The sequence below is a fragment of the Xylaria bambusicola genome (assembly GCF_022495145.1).
Source record: "Xylaria bambusicola strain CBS 139988 unplaced genomic scaffold F5B22scaffold_13, whole genome shotgun sequence".
NCBI classification, from domain to species: Eukaryota; Fungi; Ascomycota; class Sordariomycetes; order Xylariales; family Xylariaceae; genus Xylaria; species Xylaria bambusicola.
In genome coordinates, this window is record NW_025953566.1 from 563,503 (window position 1) to 584,734 (window position 21,232).

At 48.7% G+C, this 21,232-nt stretch overlaps 8 protein-coding genes across 8 annotated transcripts; 3 read left to right on the top strand and 5 right to left on the bottom strand.

Annotated features, from left to right (window-relative positions):
- Positions 1 to 1,178: 1,178 nt before the first annotated feature.
- F5B22DRAFT_645065 (uncharacterized protein) lies at positions 1,179 to 2,503 on the bottom strand (the record flags this gene model as incomplete). Its single annotated transcript, XM_047978525.1, has 2 exons — positions 1,179 to 1,601; positions 1,736 to 2,503. 2 exons carry the CDS (start codon positions 2,501 to 2,503, stop codon positions 1,179 to 1,181), a joined length of 1,191 nt encoding a protein of 396 aa, XP_047832405.1.
- F5B22DRAFT_80298 (uncharacterized protein) lies at positions 2,134 to 4,414 on the bottom strand. The gene is made up of 3 exons (XM_047980575.1): positions 3,391 to 4,414; positions 3,088 to 3,326; positions 2,134 to 3,032 (listed from the first exon to the last, which is right to left on the bottom strand). The coding sequence occupies exons 1-3, from the start codon at positions 4,180 to 4,182 to the stop codon at positions 2,654 to 2,656; spliced, it is 1,410 nt and encodes a 469-aa protein (XP_047832406.1). The 5' UTR covers positions 4,183 to 4,414; the 3' UTR covers positions 2,134 to 2,653.
- Positions 4,415 to 4,474: 60 nt separating this feature from the next.
- Positions 4,475 to 7,108, top strand: F5B22DRAFT_600695 (heterokaryon incompatibility protein-domain-containing protein). Its single transcript, XM_047974550.1, has one exon. It carries the CDS (start codon positions 4,574 to 4,576, stop codon positions 6,983 to 6,985), a length of 2,412 nt encoding a protein of 803 aa, XP_047832407.1. The 5' UTR covers positions 4,475 to 4,573; the 3' UTR covers positions 6,986 to 7,108.
- Positions 7,109 to 7,259: 151 nt separating this feature from the next.
- F5B22DRAFT_80425 (uncharacterized protein) lies at positions 7,260 to 8,444 on the bottom strand. Its single transcript, XM_047980576.1, has 4 exons — positions 8,188 to 8,444; positions 7,965 to 8,126; positions 7,575 to 7,879; positions 7,260 to 7,496 (listed from the first exon to the last, which is right to left on the bottom strand). The coding sequence occupies exons 1-4, from the start codon at positions 8,414 to 8,416 to the stop codon at positions 7,278 to 7,280; spliced, it is 915 nt and encodes a 304-aa protein (XP_047832408.1). The 5' UTR covers positions 8,417 to 8,444; the 3' UTR covers positions 7,260 to 7,277.
- Positions 8,445 to 10,820: 2,376 nt separating this feature from the next.
- On the top strand, positions 10,821 to 12,341 carry F5B22DRAFT_80436 (uncharacterized protein). The gene is made up of 3 exons (XM_047980577.1): positions 10,821 to 11,105; positions 11,195 to 11,222; positions 11,329 to 12,341. Exons 1-3 carry the CDS (start codon positions 10,944 to 10,946, stop codon positions 12,276 to 12,278), a joined length of 1,140 nt encoding a protein of 379 aa, XP_047832409.1. The 5' UTR covers positions 10,821 to 10,943; the 3' UTR covers positions 12,279 to 12,341.
- A 358-nt stretch (positions 12,342 to 12,699) lies between these two features.
- Positions 12,700 to 15,820, top strand: F5B22DRAFT_600701 (uncharacterized protein). The gene is made up of 2 exons (XM_047974551.1): positions 12,700 to 14,970; positions 15,019 to 15,820. Exons 1-2 carry the CDS (start codon positions 12,803 to 12,805, stop codon positions 15,116 to 15,118), a joined length of 2,268 nt encoding a protein of 755 aa, XP_047832410.1. The 5' UTR covers positions 12,700 to 12,802; the 3' UTR covers positions 15,119 to 15,820.
- Positions 15,821 to 16,340: 520 nt separating this feature from the next.
- Positions 16,341 to 17,733, bottom strand: F5B22DRAFT_80475 (ABC transporter). Its single transcript, XM_047980578.1, has 2 exons — positions 16,898 to 17,733; positions 16,341 to 16,839 (listed from the first exon to the last, which is right to left on the bottom strand). Exons 1-2 carry the CDS (start codon positions 17,494 to 17,496, stop codon positions 16,353 to 16,355), a joined length of 1,086 nt encoding a protein of 361 aa, XP_047832411.1. The 5' UTR covers positions 17,497 to 17,733; the 3' UTR covers positions 16,341 to 16,352.
- Positions 17,734 to 18,165: 432 nt separating this feature from the next.
- Positions 18,166 to 21,005, bottom strand: F5B22DRAFT_600710 (heterokaryon incompatibility Het-C). The gene has a single exon (XM_047974552.1). It carries the CDS (start codon positions 20,651 to 20,653, stop codon positions 18,590 to 18,592), a length of 2,064 nt encoding a protein of 687 aa, XP_047832412.1. The 5' UTR covers positions 20,654 to 21,005; the 3' UTR covers positions 18,166 to 18,589.
- Between the last annotated feature and the right edge of the window lie 227 nt (positions 21,006 to 21,232).

The following is a 21,232-nucleotide window of genomic DNA, read 5'->3' on the forward strand; positions in this document are numbered from 1 at the left end:
TCGTGCGCGAAAGGTTACCAGGTTCCGGCCAACAAGACCTCCTACGTAGCCACCATGTGTACATTGCAATTGCTTTCTTGACACCTGCGCTCTCAGGGTTATTTTATGTGACTGTACCTCGTCACTAATCCAACAAGACTTGCTGCTTTCCATTCGACATCCGGTATCTATTTGGAAGAGGTTAGTCTGATGCTGAAAGTTAAAGCGGGCAGGTAAAGCTGCAGCTATACATCATGAATGCCAAGAACACGTCAGATCAGACTCCTGCGTCCATCTCTGTCCCTATAGAGAAGCATGACAGGTATGTGGTGCCGGTGATTGCTTCTAGAAAGGGAGTTTCGTTGAGCTGTCTGAGAACACTTGCCCGGATCAGAGCTGATCTAGCCAGCAGCCCCGCCGCATTCATTCTGGTTACGGTCCTGTGTGTGTTGAGGGAGAGTCGGGAGTTTGTGAGGACACGTTCAGATAAGGTCTTGAGCAGAGACGTTTTGAGAGGTTGCCTTGGGGCAACTGACTGATTCTCAACTGAGGTTGTGACGCCAGGCTTTGAGTTCTGGGGTGGTGAACTACGCCAAGTGGACGAGGCAGAGGCGAGACTGCAGGATCGTGGAGGAATGCAAGCATACGGTTGGTCGTGCGCTAGAAGTAATTACTGCTGCCTGTTATTTCCGCTTCAACATGTTGCACACTCTCGATGTCCCTGTGTATTGTTCTCAACATCTTATAGCTTCCAGGTTCCCTCGGGATCTAGAAGGAATCCCCTTGCTCAATCCGGTCTACCCCTTGCACCTACCCAATCTTATGTTATTACAGTGAGAATTTGCCCTAGCTCAACGATCCGAAGATAGGACAGGTCTATCATAGCGTAAATCACTACGGCATCACAGTTCTTCGAGATAATTCTCCTAGTATCCCGAGCTAATATGCTTAGAGCCCTCTATCACTGATGCCTGGGAGCAATCACAAACAGCAAGTTGAACAAGACTAATTGAACCAAGAGCGAATAGCTATATAGCGCGACAAGGAATCAGACAACTTGCCAGAAGTCATCATTATCAATAGTCTTGATCGTCCGTTCTCGTACATTGAATATTCCCCCTGTTTTTGGACACCTCTCCATTTTCCCAACCCTGTCTTGTATCTCCTCCTCACAACCGCAACGAAAACTGGTCATTTCTTCAACAAGACGCGGGTTTTTGACCATCGCGCGCGCTCCTCTCTTCCGCTCGCCCATTACTGAGTTGAAAACTGCTGGTCAATTTGGAGATCAGTTCTTTTAGCTGATTATAATTCTTTCTCCGAACTTCTGGCCAGTTGTACTCTTCCAGGTATCGAGCGATAGATTGAGGCAGTGACCCCTGAAAGGAAATCATAGCCTCCAACACATCTCGTTCAATGACAGCGCTTCCCACGCCTGCCGATAGAGCCTTGAACTGTTGGACTGAATTCTGCTCGTGCCGAGCGACGTCCTCGGCTCGATATAGTAGCATTTTGGACGCAGCGTTCCAGGGCAGCAACTTGAAAGAATCCACTGGGACGGTCTGCGTCCATTCCCAGTCAATTACGCCTACTATTGTACACTGTTCATCGAACAGTAGGTTCTGCCAATGCATGTCAGCATGCTGGAGGAAGAAAGGCCCGGAGTCGAAACGTTCTTGACCAGCATACTCTGCGGCAAGGACATGCAACGCTGCTGACTCTACGCTCTCATTGACACAAGGGTCTTCTCCTGTACGTAATGGATGCTGGCGTGTTTCAAATTCATACACTGCCTTTGCGCGATGCCTGTAGAATGCCCTCGAAATGCCCTCGACGATGTGAAAGGGCCATAGAGACGTTCTTTGCGATCAATGATGGGTCCAATGGCTACACCTCCCTCTGCGCCGGCACCAAAGCGAAGCTGTCCGATTTTGTCGAACGGGTACTTTGAAAGCTGCCATGCGAAATTGGTCAGCTGGGTTTGTATTTTGATCAAGTCGGCGTCCTTGATGCGTCCTTTCTCACTGAAGGGAAAGGGATAAGGCTTCCCGGCAATATACTCCATGAAGATATAAGGCGTGCCGAGCACATTTTTATATGTGAAATCGTATCCGTAGACTTTGGGGACAGGGATCTGAGTATTCTCCCTTACAAACTGCATTGTAGCTACTTCGCTTTCAAACAGGAGCATCTGGTTTGTCATACGGGTTGCGTGGTCCGTCACTGCGGTCTTATTGTAAAGCGTGTTATGTAATCGAGCCATCCAGAGGGAATTATCTGGCATCCGAAGTCGATACAGGACCTTGCGCTTGCCGAACCAGAGTTCATCCGTGTCGAGAACAGCGTCTTGGCTGCGACTTAACTGGTGGTCTTGTTGCATGTGTTGTTTGGTCCAAATCTCGGTTGCAAGACGGCATATAACCTCCTCAAGTCCTGACTCCCGGATCTTCGCGGCAAATACTTTACCAATGAATCCAGCGTCATCCTGGAAAGGGCGGGGATTCAACCAGTCGCTGTACTCCATTTTTTCTCTCGTAGCTTATCCAGCATATAAAGCTGATGGAATAAAAGCACTGTCACGGCTTCCATCCGAGACCCTTCCTGTCCGAGTATCCAAAATCATCTTCTTGTCCTTAAAACAGCGAGGGAACCAGATGAAACTGAATCCACATTGTTATATGAAATACAAGCGACCCGAAAGATCACCGTAGAGCCAGTACACAATCAACCCGACAAGCCCGAAACCTAACATTGTACCTAAAGCAGTTTCTGTAGTTTGTAAAATGTTCGCGACCTCATAAAGATGCTGTAGTGGTGTATCTTTTAAGGATGCTATGTAGTTACGTTCGGCCTGGTTCGGGTAGGTGTATCGTGGCACATGCACTACTAGCCAAAAGGCCCAGCACATGCAGAGCGTGACAAGGAGTAAAATGTCAACACGGATGGACTTCAGAAGCCGATAGTCTAGAGGGACTCTATATACCAGTAGCAGCATGAATGCTGTCAACCATACGGTAAAGACTACAGGGTGATAAACTTTGACGTGGCAGTGCCTATAATGGTCATGTTATCAGCGGCGTGGATTGGAAGCTTCTTTATGCTACGTACCATGGGCATCTGAGTTTGTTTTCCCGAAGGATGGCGTACGTCGGTAGTTCGAAACCGAAACCGAATATGATGAATATCGCCATCCCGATGACCCAGCCTTTCAAGCCATCTTCCGCATTGCTGAGCAGCCAATATCGCGCCTCTGGTGCCAGCTCAGGGCCAGTGCCACTCCTCTGCGGTGCCCTAAGGGACCTACCAGCACGTCGTCTTCTGGTCGCTGAAGGAGGGGCTGCTCCTGACTATTATATAGGTGTTAATAGAATCAAGAAATAAGCACGCGTACCTAAGGGGGCAAGGACTTACAGTGAGGATGTTATGAACCCGCGCGTTCTCATGCTCCCGGAAAATTGCTTCTAAATGACCCGCGGATTCCGGCGTCGGTATGATTGATAACTCGATACTCTCTGGTGCACGCTTTGCCGTCCAAAAATGTCCCTTTGCAGTTATGACTGGTTCATAGCGGTTCGGCAACCGATTACGAGATGGAAGGAGCCAGAGCCAGAAGGCAACTGTTCCACATTGCACGAGCGTCAGGAATATGGAGACGACGGGAGAAAACCACCTGATTCTTCTCATTCCTCTGGCCAAATGGTCATAGCGCTCCTGTATCTTTTCGTTCGTAATCCCAGCCGGATGATGTGCAGACTTGCTGGGATCAATCTGTGCGGAGAATATGCCCTCAAGAGATGTGGATTGAATCCAAGCTAGCGCTAGATTGACAGGAACAAATACTAGAATAGCACAGGTTCTCAAGATAGTGCGGTCGTATCCGGGCCAGATGAGGTAGAAGTAAGCGGCTTGCACTATAACAAGCACGAACAAAGAGACGGAAGCGCCGATGAAGATGGTTGAGTTGGAATGGACAAGCTCGTGGAACTCGTCGGCGAAAGCGAAGCTTTTCCAAGTGTATGATACTTCGTTCAGTTCGATGAGGATGGACGCTTCTAACCCGATGAACGAAGCTGCTGCAGCGCAGAACGACACTATCAAGCATATGCGCTTCCAATCCCGAGTTTTCTTGAACCTGGGTGTCAAAAAGCGGCGGACCGCTCCCCAAAATGATTGAGCAGCCATTTCAATCGTGTCGTAGAACATTCACTCATGATGGATACGATATAATGTGGCAGATGAGGTTGATGATGTCCGACATGTTTGGAGGCCCAACGTGATTGCAAGGATGCAAAGCCCCTGAAAGCCCGAAGAGACTTAAGTAAGTTGCTTACAGGCTGCGATAGGGAAACTGTTCGTTTTGAACATGTTTGGGTTGGTTGCAGGGTGTAGCCCCATAACACGCAACCTCTCAATTGCTGAGCCAACTATAAATAGCGTGCCAAGTCATATTAGGCGCTGTGAGCTGCCGACCCAAAACTCCTCTTCGGATCCGAATTCTATACGCTTCGTCCCGATGCTGAGATAAAGCTTATTGCAAGACATCGTTCGTCCGTCGTTCGTTCTGTCGGCGGCGGGCGCGTGGCTGGCAGCCATAATGGCACTCTGTCGACGTTGTCGCGACTTCGATGTCCAGTGCTTTCAAAGAAACACTTTCAGATACAGGGGTTATCCCCTGGAAGCCGTGATAAACTCAGCGGGCTCGGGGTGCTCTTTTTGCAGTCTTTTACTCCAACATCTGAAGTCGTCTGACAATGGAAATCAACACAGTTATCTCAACATAGCGCTTCGGAGGAAAACTGGTGAACAGCTGGCTGTGTCGCCATTTTCGGCTGATGCGCTGTTGCTCATCTTCCGCTCACTATACATGGCTATCTCTCCAGCTTGGGTGCACTTTAGCGTGCGGCGCGCTGACCATATCCCGTGGTTAACCGGCGAAGGTCTCAACATTAGGTCTTTGGGCGCTCATGTTTCAAACTCTAGGTACTCAAATGAAGTTGATGCGTCTGATGGTGATACCCCACAAATCTGGTTCCAGACTGCCGCCGACGAAGGCACGGCAGCATACACATCCCGGGATATCAACGGCCATCTGTTCGCAGACAAGTCAACTCTGTCGCAATCTAATATTGAGGCCATTCGCAAGTGGCATGGAAAGTGCAGCCTTCTCCACGAGCGCTGCAATAGAACGCTATCTCAATGCGACTCTATCGACGTGGAGCTAGCCGAATTGCCAACACGGTGTATTGAACTTCGACCTGTATGTGGGAATGAAGCTTGCGACAAATGCGACTTACTGTTTATCTTGGTGAGGACTGAAGGAAAGAAAGGGAAATACTTTATTCTGAGTCATCGCTGGGGTCGGGATACCTTCCTTGCCAGGACGACTAAAGACAACTACGAAAATAGGTGCACACATGGAGTCAGTTGCGACACTCCCGATGGCATCACACCCCTATTCTACGAAGCGGGTCAGCTAGCCTTTCAGCTTGGTGTTAGGTACATATGGATTGACTCTGTATGTATCGTACAAGATGATCCGGCTGACTGGAGGCGAGAGTCGGTCAAAATGGCCCAGTACTACCAATACGCATGGCTCACCATCGCTGCGACGCATACTACTGAAGACGGCCGCTTATTTCGCGACGTCACAGTAACGGACCTGACACGCGTCACACGGCTCCCGTATCGAGGGGTTAATGGGGAGCAAAATGGCTATTTCTACTTACAGGGAGCCGACGCTAAGGGCCTTGCAAACGACTATATAAACACGGTCGGTAACAGTGAGCTTACACGACGCGGATGGGTATACCAAGAACGTATCCTCAGTCGTCGTCTGTTAGCATTCTCTGCGACTGGGATGTTTCTGCAATGTCAGACCGGCGTGCCCCAATCTGTTGTAGGTGACCGTGTGCAATACGATCTAGCTGATGAAGAAGAAGTTGACGATGATGACGACGAGAACAAGCACCGGTATTTCCAGGAGAGAGTCCGCAGGGAGAGGTTCTTTAACGAGATGATGCTGGGCAATTTTACTACGCCATCCTCGACCGTATCCAGGTGGGAGGAGATTGTTCAGAGATACTCGGGACTGGAACTTACGCGAATAGATGAAGACCGCCTCATAGCCCTATCTGGTGTCGCAACTGAGTTCGGGCGTCGACTTCGCAGATGGGATAATGACGACACTGCGAGCTCCGACGGTTGCGCAAACTCCGTTAACTCGCCGTACCTGAGCTACTTCGCTGGGACCTGGCTCCCTGACGTCCAGGGGCTCCTATGGGAGCAATCACAACCAGGGACTCGTGGTAGAGTCAGAGGGATTCCCACATGGTCCTGGGCGTCCATGGCCACTCTGGGCCTCAATTTTGAAAGCAAGAATGTTTGGTCTGGCATGGCCGTGCAATGGGCCACGCTTGATACGCCATACAGGACGTATCCTTCGTGCGAGTTGACAGAAATGTTGCCAATTCCCGTCACGAAGAAGAAGCTGCGCCCCAATTATGGTCGGGCGCGCCACTTCTGGCCTGATATTGAATACGGAGACGGCAATCTATTTGCGATGCTTGGTGTACGCGGGATCCTAATCCCAGTATCCATTCATCACAAGTTTAGGGGTAGAGAAGATGCCTTAGTTGCAGCGAAGCTAACTGATCACAGATCAGATTTCGGCAGAAACATGTGGCGGCGTGTGGCTACGCCTCAGGAATGCCAGACTGTCACAGGTTGGGCATCCGTGGAACATCCGGAACTCCAAGCCGATGATGAATGTCTAGCCAGTAACAATATCCTCGCATTGGTGATTGAGACTATTGGGGGGATAATTGAGGGCTTCGGCATGGGAAATCTGAGAGAACGTATGACAGCGTACAAGGTCGTTTATATACGGCCCCTGAAGGTCTATGGGTTTGAAGACTCCTTTGAGCGGATCGGCGTCGGCAGGCTCTTTGGGGATGTGATTGACTCACAATTCCACTCTACGGAAATGAAGGATGTATGGTTAGTGTAATTATAGTGCGACGATAGGTTATTGGAAGTACAGTTGAAAGAATTCCTCACATATTAAGTTTATTTCTACCGCTTTCTGAAAGACTCGAGTTAAATGCTCAACATGTCTGCATTGAAATGACGTACTGTAGTCAAGTAACCCCTTACCGAGACAAAGGGAACACATTCGATAGTGCATAAGAGAACTCTATTTGATGATGCGCTCCTCATATAGGGCTAGAATTAGACTCTGACAGAACAACTGGTCTAAGGTCTCCCAAGAAATGCAACTACGCCCTCTCAGTCTCAATGATCTATTTTTCCATTGCCATCATCTCCAAACTCTTGAGATAGTCACTTGTTCCGTGATTAGGGTCTGCATCTTTAGGCTTGCATGAGCTAAACTGCTTCCCTATACCATGCGCACCATCTATTCTCATGAAAGTTTGCCCCTTAGCTTTCAGCATGGTCTTGGCCGCGTCCTCGTACCAGCCGTTGACGAAGTCGCCGTGAAAACAATACCCGTCGCCTATCTGTTATCCATCCAGGTTAGTGCTATCAAGTTACGAGTGCAAAGCGAGATGGTCTACAGTGAGAAGAATAATGCGTACCTCGCCGCAAGCTAATTTGAAAGGAGGAACTCCCTTCCAACCCTGTGGAATTGCACTACGGGTATTATAGCGGATTGAAAACCGCAGAGATGGCATGCGCTTCATATTGGGAGGACACCTCCCACCATGCGCGGCGGCATAAGTGTAGTCCGTAATCTTATTGGGATCAACACAGTCAGGAAAACGCAGGATTGCTTGCATGTGAGCACTGCATGTCGAGCGAGGGAACGCCGCTCGAGGGCGAGTATTGCGATCCTCAGGACCGTTTCCGTCACACCACCAAGTAATGGCAGTGATCTTCTCGTCTGTCATAGTTATACGTCAGTGAATGTCTGCTGGGTATTAATTTGCTTAGATTCCGAGTGATGCCAGAGGAAGTTGAATGCTAACCTATGTCAGCTTGGCTCTTAGCGCTTGCGTTTCCAGCGACGGCATAAAAGTTGGGAGGAAATGGTATCTCTGCATGGTCAATCTGCTCGTAGTATGTCTTAAAGGTCGCAGGATATATCTCTGTATATGTATTCCCATTCACGTAATAAAGCGTGGGAGCCCCTAGTCGAGATATACCATCAGTCATGTCGTGCTTCACAACGCGCAAGCAGTGAAGACATACAGTAAATAGAGAGATCATTGGGGTTCTCTCCTGAAGGACAGCCCTTCTGTAACTGGGCTGTTGTGGGCAAATCTTTCGTAATGACGTCCGAGCCGTAGAAAGAGTGCATGTGAGAAACATATCGGCCGGGAGTGACAATAGGGTCAATATTTTTTCTCATAAACGGCTTATGTTCAATATCGGTGAGGGCTGAGGCAGTGCCCGCGAGGATCAAGGCGATAGTCTTCATTTTCCCTTTGGCAACTTGAATACTCAAATTCACAATGAAGTGGAAAATCCTACCTAGATTAAGAGGGGGCGACACCCATATAACCTGACAGACTGACATGCGGGCAAGACAGATTCCGGTATATAACTGCCGTAGAGTCTGAAGCTATAATCAGCTGTCTATATTCCTTTGTAATATACTGCGAGTTGCGCACTGGCTAATGTATCCCGCCAGGCAAATCTGGGGTAATAGAAAGGATGGTGATTGGTTCTGTATGAATGTCCTCTATTTGCCGGATCTGCACATCCCTGATTATTGGTAGTAGGGAGTCACTAATCTCGACCTACCCCGTCTCGTCCAATAGGAGTAACGGATTTTAAAGACTCGACCGAATACTGCTCTGAACATTGTATTATCTTCTCATTAGGTCTATGGGTACAACTCAACTGAAGCGACTGGCTTAGGAGACGTGCAATTAGTGTAGAGTGCCCGTCCCCCCAGCTCATGGAGAACCACCTGGCTTTATTACTCATCGCCTGTCTGTCCGTGGCGGCTCATGGCGCTCTGGAATCAATGCGTTCAACATGCTGAAGATAGTATCCAAATATCCATGATTTCCGGGCTATTATTTTTTGCTACAATACTTCATGACACTATATTGAACATAGAAGCATTGAGGGAAGATTAGTAGATGTCTAGTCTGGATTTAACCGCAATGCATATTATATTCTTGACTAAGCCCTTGTCTATACATAGCCCACTATATAGCACTACCCAGGCTACCATACAGCAGGTGAATCTTTTCTTCGCCTTCCTACTTATCTACTTAGTTAATCTCATATCTATGAGTGGAACTCTTAGTTTGCAATTTACATCGCCTTAAATACGACATGAAAGTCGTAAACCTTGTATTCCTTATTAATTCCACTATTATGGCGCAATCACAAGCTCACCTTCACTTCATGGGCTAGGGAAAATAATACAGGAGTGGATGCTCGTTAACACATCGACTTCGGAGATTCTGTGTTAGGTTGGCTGATATTGAATAGACAAAAGGTGAATGATTTAGGTACAGAAGTATCAGTTAAGATAGTTAATGACTCTCAGGGAGATGAGGGTTTATACGTACGACAGAACAGGAAGCTGCTTCTTTAAGCTTTTGGACCTTGCTGCGGAGATATCTATAGCCGCGGCATATGATCACGCGGGCGAAATATTACTGGCGAGACGATGCGGAGTTTGGCAGGGGTTGTTTCATCGGTCTCATCTGCATCACAGCTCGGTAATGCCGACACAAGGTTTCGCACCTGCAAGTGGGTAGGGCGGAGGCTGAATCACAGACTTTTCTCAATATGATGAAGTGACATGAGAAAGGCGAGCAGAGACTGAAGTTAACAATTGGACTATTGTGATACCCGTGATATCAACATCAGGAGGACCTTAGTGGTAGCATCGTCGCGACCATGACATGTAGAAGTATACAATTGGAGTTTACGTACAGACCAGAGATTAAACAGTTACATAGCCACTGATAGGGGCCACTAGATCTCGTCAAAGATCATACAATTTTCACAGGTAAGATTGTGTCACAGTACAGTACTATATAGTGAGTGCAGAGACGTCAAGCCTTCGACTTGATAACTCGTCGTTACCTTTTGGTGGCGTAGTGGCATAGTACTGCACTCCTTATGTCATTCCGTGACAGATTGAGAGCATTTGGTACTCTGACCAAGCTCCATCAAAGTCTGATATCAATATGACTGTTAAAACTCTATACGCCCTATGCGTAGCCGGACACCTCCAATCATCGCCATTATCCATATCCAACTATCAGACAGAAAGTTGGATGCTTACTACATAAACCTCAAGTGTGCTGCCACGAAACGTCTCAGTCTATTGCTATCATGATAAGGCGCGTGAAGCCGTGGAGTTTGGCATACTTGATATTGACGACCCCCATCGTTCTCTTCAACTCCAACTGCGGGGTGCAGAGACTAAGAAAATAATCCGTGATAGTTTTACTGTATCTGCTGCAAAGGCGCGGAGAGTTAGTCAATCTGGAAGGTATAATGAATGGATTCCAAATTCACGGCAGATACCCATGTATCAAGCCATGCATTGATCCTTGTATGAATCGTCGGACAATCGCTTAAAGTGGTGACAACTGTCTGCTGTTACATCCCGTGCGCATTTAGATAGGGCTAGAGATCCTGATTGGGAACATCTCCGCCAAGCTCCCTCCACGATGTAGATCAAAAGCATATCTTCAAGTGTCAATTGGGCGACGCATAGGCGGCTCATTCCTTGCCATTAGAGGCACTCGTTATAACATAGCTTATCGCCAGATCTTGGCAAATGCCGAGAATCGCGATGAAGATGGTGCAATAGCCATTCCTTGCAACTATCTCAAAACCATATAGCCCACCATTCTTGAGATTTAAAACAAGATGTTGGCGTCTCGCTCTGAAGAAAGTCAAGTTTCGTCAAATTTCATCGGTGCCCTATCCGAAGGAAGACTAATTGAATAGCTCGATCGATTCAGCTGTCAATGTCGACACCGCTTCCTCCAAATGAGAGTCGCGCAACAGCGCTGGAAGCGATAATATGGAGCGAGTTTGGCGTATCCACCGTCTTCATCTTCCTGCGCTTGGCGGTCCGACATCAGAAACGTAGTCTTGGCCTCGACGATGGCTTAATGGCTGGTTCATGGGTATGCTGGCATTTTGATATGTCATCGGTTTCGCCGTCAAAGCATTTTTGTTGAATCAGCAGATACTGACACTCTCTCTGTACCGGTAGTTGTTTTTTCTTGCTAGTGTGATAGCCGGTGCGTCCTGAGCCTTGCTGCTTTGATCTGACCCACGATGCCCCTGAAGACGCCGCTCCCGCTAGTTTTTGGTTTTTGAAGACACAATAACTAACAAAGCCCGCAGTGCAGTTCGCCGCCCAGGCAAGCGGTGGTATGAGTCATGTGGCCTACCTCATGGAGTCGGAGCTATCTTTTCAGATAGAAATCAGCTATGTCGTCCTGGTCATTAGCATCGTGTGCACGGCGTTAGGCAAGATCGCCATTGGGGCTACCATTCTCCGTATTGTTAGATCGGCGTCGTCGAGCGAAAGATGGGTAGTATGGGCCGTCATAATTGTGACGTCTGTCAGCTCTATTCTCGACATTTTCATCAGCCTCTTCCAGTGTGGCGGCGACCCTCGCGCGATTTGGATCTTTGAAATGCAGGCAAGCACCACATGCCTCGATACAACGAGCCTCAATCGATATACGACCTTTACGGCCGTCTGGCAGGCTTTCGCCGATTTCGTCTTCTCTATTCTGCCCATTTTCATTGTTTGGCGGCTGCACATGACGACAAAACGCAAGGTCATTCTCACCGTCGGTCTCGGTCTCACACTTTTAACCGGTGTGGCGGCCGCTGTCAAGAGCTCCTTCATAGCGACGCAGTCAGGAGGCCGCCCAAACGACTTCACCTGGGACTTGTTCTATGTGTATCTCTTGCTAACCACCGAGGCCTTACTGATCATCATGTGTGGTTCGATACCGACTATATACCCGATCTGGTTTCGTACATCACCGCAACCACCTGCGGGTTACGCCTCGCACGAGTCCAGTTACCGGAAATATGCGTACAGATTGTCTCGGGCAGAGTCTGCAAGAACGCATCGTTGGTGGCAGTACAGTCGGTCAGATGCTGACACTGAGATCCCGACCGACGTCGAGATTGCGATGCTGACGGGGACTCCGCTGCAGCCTCCGCCCGTCGCAGCCGCCGTGTCAAGGAGGTCGACCTCGGGTACCGATGATTTGTGTTACGGAAAAATCCATGTCGTGAAGGAGGTTGAATTATCTTGCTCGCGCTCTAAATCATAGCTACAGAGCTTAAAATAGTTATAGGGGGCTGGAATCAAGGTTTTGAATTGAGATTACTCGGAATGCAATAATGTGCTAACGAAGCTTGTGTCACTCTGTTTTCGAAGACAAGGCTATGTGTCCTTTTAATTACTATGAAGTATTATGAAGATCTGTGAAAGGTCTGTTGTGAGACATGCATTGTTACGGGGTGACGTCTGGTCATAGGAGGTCACAAATGAGAGGCACAAAGGGTAATATATAGGGAAACAACTCTGTTGCAGCATACAGAACTGGTATCTACGGAATGAAGGAGATACTTATTTACATGTAGCTACTTCGTAACATGCGCCCGTGGCTGTAAAGCGATCTGCATGTGTGACCGTATTCACTTGCTGATAGGTTCCCGCAGATAGTGGCTGACCCGACAACAATGCGACGGCAATCCCCGCCCTGGATAAGTAATATTTCCTGAATGTAGGCAAACACCACTCCGCGACTGAATTCTTTCAAGCCAAGGTGATCGAGCACAAGACAGCGGCAAGATGAACATGTCAAGCGCATTCCATGTGCTACTATTGATGGCCGGGAGTCTGGTCGGGGTGTGCGGAGTATCTACAAAAGGCATTGCCCCCAATAACTCCATCATCGCAGGCATCAATATTAGCAGCACCGCAGAAGCGCTCCATGCAGCCAGCATCAATCTCAGTCGTGATAGTGGGAATGGTCAGCCCTTGACTCCCCAGAACAACTATAATGGCTGGGTTAATCCCGAAGACTTGACTCCCATGCCACAATGCATCGCTCAACAGGATCAATCCGCGTGGCTGAGTGTCATGACCAAATGTACCAGCAAACGATGCACCTCGCACTTCGGATTTATCTGTACACACGGCCAATGGCTAACTCAACTCAGTTGTCTCAGCGTAGAATTCTCCCCCGACGTTGTTCGGCCGTATCTCCCATACTGTGGCAGATCAGTACTTGCCAAAGCGCAGCTGTATCAATGGATTCGTCACATCACCGGTCGAACGTGGCTTGTTGATGTCGGTGATGGGAACGGGCTACAAAACCTCTCCCCGGCTTCGCTAGCTAAAGGCTACGCTCCATTCGACGTAACCTACGACGCACCAGCATGTCTAACCAGTTCGGCTTCTACTCCATCGATGGAACTATTTCAACATGTAATAGCCTCCTGTAGCTTCACAGGCCTTACCCAGCACACCGGAAATGCCGCTCGTCCTTGGGAATATAGTGCGTCCTTGAAGTCCATGATCGTTCTGGACACCGAAACTGTTGGATATGACCTCATTCAGCGTAGTCTCGGAGGCGGCGATTATTTCGATAAAGAATGCTTCTGCAGCTCCTTCACCATGGACACAGATAACGAACCTTGTTCGCGGCCAGGACAAGATCAGATAGACTTGACGAAAGAGCGGCTATGGCTTAACGCCACCTGTGGGCCAACTTCCTTGTCCGATCACTGGACGGATAGACTGAAAACCACGGGGTTCGCCTATATTCCAGTCGAAGATTGGCAGTGGCCCAGGTTCGTCGCGGATATGTCGAAGCGAGTGGCCGAGCTTCCTGATAAGTGTGCAACCGATGCTTGTGAGGTCGACTCACGTGGCTACTGTAAAGTCAGGCGCGCCGTTGACAGAGCTTGTTTCTGCCACAACATAAGTTACGAATCCTGCGGAAGTTCGTGTCAGATGTTCGAAACTCGGATAGAATATGTAAAGTGGCTTCACGATCTTTGTGGCAATGTGCATGACTGGCACGGTCTGCCAGATACTTGGCGTCAATTAGCCGCTCCTACCGTTCTCGACCTAATTCCATGGCGTTGGACTATGAAACCATCCAAAGATTCAGATGCCGCCAACATTACCGGCGTGGAACCTATCCGGGCAACAGAAACATGTCCCTCGAATGAGTGGAAGCTCGGAAGCTTGGCTCTAGTCAATTTGAGTGCTCTGCTTGCTGCATATATTGGTGGGAGAACTACAATACATCGACTCGTACGCAGTTTTTCATGGCACGTGAGCCCGAGGTGTTGGGTTTTCAACGGGATAGTGGTCGCCTCCCTTCAGCTTCTTGCAAACTGGCTCAATGCGTTTCTTGTCCAAACATCCCCTGGTTATGAGGACGTCCCCCTTGTTCAGTCAATTCTCTTCTGGTGCACAATGCCCCGACCTACTTGGGTATTGATTCTGCTACTTGGTGTGAAATCCTTTGAACCGATGGATTTATCCCCTGCAAAGTCTTTCTTATTTGCGGAAATTATCCTCCAGTTTCTATCATCATATTACATGGTTATGACTGTCAATTATGGTCGACAGCACAACTTCTATTTTGGAGGGCTGGAAAGAGTGGAGAGGGGAGGGTCAGCAAACGTCATGTATGCTGGAGCACTCGTGTGGCTTGCCTTCAATACCCTGGCGATTTTCCAGTTACTAAGGGTGTTGCGTTACATGAGGCTAAAAGAGAAACTGACACGTAGCTTGATGGACGAGATTCGGGTCTCAGAAGAAACACCATTGAAGAGGGGCGAGGGACGAGACAAGGAGTATGGCACGTTATCAGGTGAAGGCATAAACAAACGGGTTTCGCAGAAAGTGCCCGTGGGACTCTATGGGGTCGTGGTCATAACCATGCTCCTATGGATTGCGCAATGGCTGTTCTGGGGAGGGTTTCTTGGTCTGAGTTTGGAAGAGTACGTTTTCATGCCCAGACTCAGTCCGTATTAGCTAACCTGGCCTAGGTTCTGCCCCCCTAGACTTGAAACTCTCACGGCTGTCTGGGTTGCGATATCATTGGCAGGTATTACTGTTGGAACTACAACACTTGATAAGCGTACATGATCAAGCTCACAAGTGGCCCGAACCCCCGAGGTTGCAACACATTCACGGCTGGCCAAAAATGAATTTCCTTTTATTTCACTACGAGCTCGAAGATCAGGATGGATAAAGGAGCAAAGTTGACTTGCCCCCCTTTCAGCCCCTATTCTTCCTCTGATACCACTTTTGCACCCGGCTGTAGTGGCTCTTTTAATGACGGCACTGACAACGAAGTAATGCAGCGTGAGATAGAACGATTGATTAGCTGGGATTTCGGAGTTTCGCTGATTATTTCATGTACTTCTATGAACTACGTGATGACGTCACGCAAGCAACACGCCTTTTTGACACGCATGCTTCCCATACTTAGTGATTAAACTAATGTTGCTCTCAATCGCCGTGCTCGCGAATTGACACGCCAATTAGTTGTCTTCGAAGTATAGATTTCAGTCGATCTCTGGGCGCAATAGGTAAAGTTACGCCCTAGTACTCGTTGAGCTCGGTCTACCTCCTGCGGCTACAGCGCTGCTATTGTGGCAGTCTGCCATATTACATACCGACTGGCCGAGTTGACATATACAACAAGGCCTAAAAATGAGCAGGGCTTGAAATTGAAGCTGTTCATAGCACAATAATCTGCTAGGACCTTTCTTGGCCTTCGTAGCTGACTTTAACTCTAAATGCGATTCGGTGCTTGTGATCTCCCAAGCCCTAGGTATATCTCATGCTATCAAAAATTCATATACTGCACTTTCAATACGAGACTGCATGTCTTATTAGAGAGACTTTGCAAGGCATGTGCCCGTAGCCGTAGGGTATCTGCATGTTCAGTGAGACGTACGTGTAACACCACAAACAAACGCGTTTCTCCAGGTGTCGCTACGGCGGGTGATGGATAGTCAGTGGGAACCCGGATGATATAACAACTGAGATGAGGAAATCACCGATGGTTTGCCAATCAAATACTTACAGTTGTACTATCGCTGAGACAAAATTTATCAATTTGGCCACACTCCCTATCTTACACGACAGATGGCGCGACTCTCAGCTGGAACACGTTGTACACATGCTAGCCGCAGATTCCGGCTGTACACCCAATAGAAACAAGACATGCGTTTCTTATTGCAAAGTGAGGCTAGTATCTGCAACCACCAGTTATTATATTAATGCTTCCCGCGTGCGAGCTCCCGGCAGCCGAGGCGAGATCTTCGCAGCTTACAAGTATCTAGGCTAGACTGTGTGACTAGCTATCCTTCCGTTACAAATCGTCCTTTAGGGAACTTAATCCTTGGGGAGTGCCAATCTTGTCTTCAAAAAACAGTCTAAGCCTTTCAGCTCGCTCCCTATCAGCCATGAAACCCTCGAAGCCATTTGGATTACTCGACGGAATATCAACGAGGTTTTGGTAGCCTGCTGGAGGAGATATGTCTTCGCGAACACTCCAACCATCTAGTAACACTTGGTACTCTTCGCTCAACATGAAGTTGTGAAGTAGCTTGGCCCCTTCCGGATGAGGTGCATCCTTCAAGATCGCTGCTCTCTGCGGCCAGGTGACAAACTGCCCCTTAGTCGGGAACGATATACCCAGAGGGCTTGCAGGCGTCAAGCCCGCAGATGATGTGAAGGTGACTGATGATGTGCCATTGCTTTGGCTTAGAAGCGTTACGGGCGTACCTGTTCCCCGCACCCAACGGGGATTTTGGGTCAGAAGTTTCTCAAACCAATCGTATCCGTATTGCTGCATACTGCTAAATTTTAGCGAGAAATTCAACATGTTACATCACAGGGTCCTCTCTGCCTTACATTAAATCAAACGCGTACAGGACAGCGTCGTCGTCGTTAGGGTACGTTAGCACGAGCTTGTCTTTGTACTCAGGCTTCAAGAAGTCATCAAACTCCTGAGGCCCTGTCGACACCCTATTCTTGTTCCACAGGAAGCTCCACGCAAAGATTGACACGCCGTGCCAGGCGCCGCGGAGGTCACGAAAGCTCGGTTGAATTTTGTTGAAGTCAAGCGGCATGTAGTGTAGAAGCGCCCCTTCCTCGTCCCAGCGCGGGTAGTCGTGAAGGGTTTGTAGTATGACACTGTCAACGTAAACACCGCCGGTGGCAAGCTGGCGATCGATATTGCCATCATGGTATTTGGAGACGTCGACAGTGACGTTGAGGGTCATGTTAGGGAAGCGGGCTTCGAACGCTTTCTTTAACCTATCTTGCTGATTCCTCTCGTCACCGCCATGCCACAGCGTGACGATACCACCTTCAGCAAGGGCTGCTTCGTAGATCTCATCGATCGTTCGGTTTTCAACATTGGGCGCACCATTGAAGCCAAGCGTTGTCTCGTATGCTCGAATAGCCCAGGCGAAAAAGGCCATGCGAGACAAAGTATTCACTCTAACCATTGTGACTGTGGCGATTCTTGAGCTCTAGCTTGAGGGTTATGAATAGGGAATCTAATCTCGTCAACGCCATCTGAGAGTGCATGCTTTATAAGTGTCATTTTACTGATCCAGCTCTGATAACATGTGAGACTATCAGACCTCGAGTGGCGCTTGGACAACGCCGGTGTTGGTCCGGCCTGCTCATCAAATCCTGACTAAAAGCCTGGGCGTCGAAATGAAGGTATTACGAACATTGTGGACCGTTGATCATGATATTTCCCTCGACAACAGCACTGCGTAAGCAGGTGAGAGGTTCTACTGTAGCAGCCTCTCATTCCCGTTAAGTCTATCGGCAATGTGGGATGAAGTGGATACAATCGTGATCGCGGCTTGACTAGTTTGCCGAGGGGGAAATCTACTAAATTAGCGTATGAATTGAATCAGGATGCGGTTAGCTCAGGCTTAATGCTAGCAATTGCATGCATGCATTGTTGCTTCAACGCATTATTACCTGACGAGGGTCTATTGCCGACTCGCCGCGAGGAGGTCTGAGCCGCAGATATAATTGAAAATAGAAGGTCAATTGAAAGCCCCACAAAACGTCTGGGGGATATCCAGGTAGACCATTACAAAGAGATTGAGAATCATGACGCGACTGTGGAATCCTCTTGCGTTCACGTAAGCAGATGGCTGGTACAGGGCCGTCAATTGCCCGGCCGGTTACGACATTTCAATGCCAAAATGAGCCCACAAGGTCTTAGTTATGATGCATATTCTCTGATGCCTACCTAGGTACTCATCACCTACTTCGGCGTGAGTACCTATAACATGGGCTGGGGACAGGGCTGTTTTTGTGTGAGGGTTGCATAACCTCTCTCCAATACGAACTGTATGCCTTCTTTCTATTGGTAATGCCATCGAACTCTACGAACCACACGCGTACAAGGCGTATGGCGCTGTCAGCGCGTGCAACCAGGTAGGCATTAGCATTGATCAGCAGTCTTGCCTCATCATCTATAGTGGTATTAACTCAGCGCTCTGCTGTGTCTACGGTTTTCTCTTCTATCATTAGGGATATAATAGAATAACACAAGAGTCTTTTTTAACTAATTTATCAGCTCTTCGAGGCTTGGGATCTCCATGGCAGAGTCGGCAACTTTCTCGCTAACCAACCCACCATGCCAAACATGATCCGACCGGAGCCAATCGCAAGGTTACCCGTAGTGTTCAAAATCTCCCCTGCTGCGCCAGCAGGGTCCCGGATGCCCCTTTTCATTATTGACAATATCTTCTTGAGATCCTTAGCTGCCTCATTGAGAGCCCAGGTTAAGGGGAAAGAAGCTTTTCTAGGAGGGGCGATGACGCCGGGTCGTGAGCCGGGGAACTCTGCGGCGCCCCTATGCACCGTGATGAGGCTTGTCGGGTCTAGGTTGTGGTCCTCATGACCCCGCTGCTCAACGCTTTCGCGAGTGAGCTGACGACGTAAGCGGTCTTTCTCGCTAGCTGATGTGCCCCGCCACCACTTTTCGACCTCCTCAAACATGTACTGCTGAATCTTCGTTTTCCTCGTAGGAAATGCAGGGTGATGCAGAATAGTTAAGATTTGATCAATGGTTTTGTCTGCATCTATTGTTGGATCATCCCAGCATTTGACAACCTGCTGCGTGGTCCAATTGGTTGTTACTGTTGCGACGAGGCCGGCAACTTGATTGAGCACGTTGCTGAAATGGTCCTTAGATAAGTCCGAGTGACTAGGATCTGACGCGGATGATCCAGCTTGATAGACTGCCGCCGCGGTGGACTTGGCTGCTTCTTCATCAACCTTTTCCTTCGCCGCCTTGACTGCGTTCCTGAGTTCCTTGACAGCTGACTCAATCATGACAGTAAGGAACTGGAAAACCAGTTGATTGGTCTCTTCGCCAAGTTGGCTTCGTGATTCTGAAACCCCTATCTCTCCTGATTCCTGGGCGCTCTCCTGCATCCACTTTGATATCCGATCATGTAGGTAGAAAACGGGTTCGATAGCCTGCCAAAGGAAAGTCGGGTTCGTCACATCATCTATTCGGCTGGGTTGTTTGGACTCATCGTTATCGCCGGAAATAGGTTTAGGAATGGTTGGAATATCAGGGCTGTTCTCCTTCATCTTATTGAAAATCAAGCCAACAGTTTCCAGTTGCTTTAATAGCGGGTTGTCACCATGACCGACTTTGCTGATGACCTCTATAGCATTCTTTATGAGGTCGTACAGTTGCTCAAATGCCACACCGCCATAACCTAGTTTCTTCTCAAGTTCTCCTAGAGACCCCTTCGTTTGGACGACAGCAATGTCATCGGCTTCCCCTAGAAGACTGTGGAAGATATCCAACATGCCAAAGGTGCCTGTCACCAAGGGTGCTACTTTTCTATGCTTCCAGCGTCGAGGGGCTTCAATCCTGCAAGCGTCTCCGACAAAGGGAAAGACCTGCTCTTCACCAAGTTCGTGCAGGCAAAGCTCAATGAAATTGCTGTGAGCAGAGAAATCCTCCAGAGTATGCAAAGCTGCCCCAAGATGAATGCGGCTTTCTTTCTTGGCTTGAGTATCGCGCTTTAGCCTTCCGAGCTCGATAGACTTGCTGAGCTGCTCGCGGATATAATCTGCTGATGTTGCCCATCCTTGGCCGGAATTGGCGATGTAGTTTTTCATGCCCGTTTCGGGATCGAATTCGAGTTCTCTTGGATCTACAGGGCCCCTCAGTCGCTCATCTACTTTCTTAGCGTCATCCGCATAGCCGGCGGGATTATCAATGTGTTCGACATGGGTGTAGACGCCGAGGCGTTCTCGTGTTACGTCGAATTCATCGGTTGCGAAGCCAAACTCCAAGAAACCCATAACGGATACGATGGCGCGTAGAATTGCTTCGTTCACAGTTTCTAGAAGAGTGGTGTCGATGACCTGAGAGAAATCGCGTAGCCAATTGCCGAAGTAGATCTGTTTGCGCTCCAGTTGCGTGAACCTATGATTCGTGATAAAGCTGGAGGGCAGATACAGCAGGGCTTCGCATATGTCTCCATGGCGCCAGACATAGCCTTTAAAATCGCTGCCAGCGGGCACTTCACCAGCCCCGAAGGCCGATACCTGAGGAATCAAGATTAGCAGGCATAGAAGGAGCCATGGCAGCATTGATAGCCGTGAAATCATTGTGATATCACAGTGTCCCTCTTAACAATAGGAGATATCAGTCCAGCGGGCGGAATGAGTTGAGAAAGAAAAGAAGACGGACTCCTAGCCAGGGAGGATGAGGAAATACTAAAATGTAGCACACGCACGGATGCCTTCACACACAATTCTACACCAGGTTCATGGCCAGTAACTTAGTTGATTGCGGTGGATAGCTTAGGTCATTAAAAGAGGACTCTCGCTTTAGACTGACGGGCATCATGAATTGGAAGTCTTTTATACAGTCCCAGGTCTACGACGTGATTCTACCAGCGAGTCAGCTGAAAACAACCGTACCTAGATGATTACGTCATAGGCAGGGAGGGATTGATCCAACCAAGAGGGTCACTTGCCTGTACCTAGCGAGGTGGGTGGGACCCTTCAGCGGGTGTATCCGCTACCAAGCTGAGCTAACTCCATTCCAGGGCTCTCATGAGCTTAGGTAGGTACCCAGGGAAGAGGTATCCAGGCGAATGTTTAGGTAGGTAGGTAGGTGAGTAGGTATTACGGGAATGGTCGTGGGAGGCGAACGAACATTATCCATGAAAGTAATTACGTATG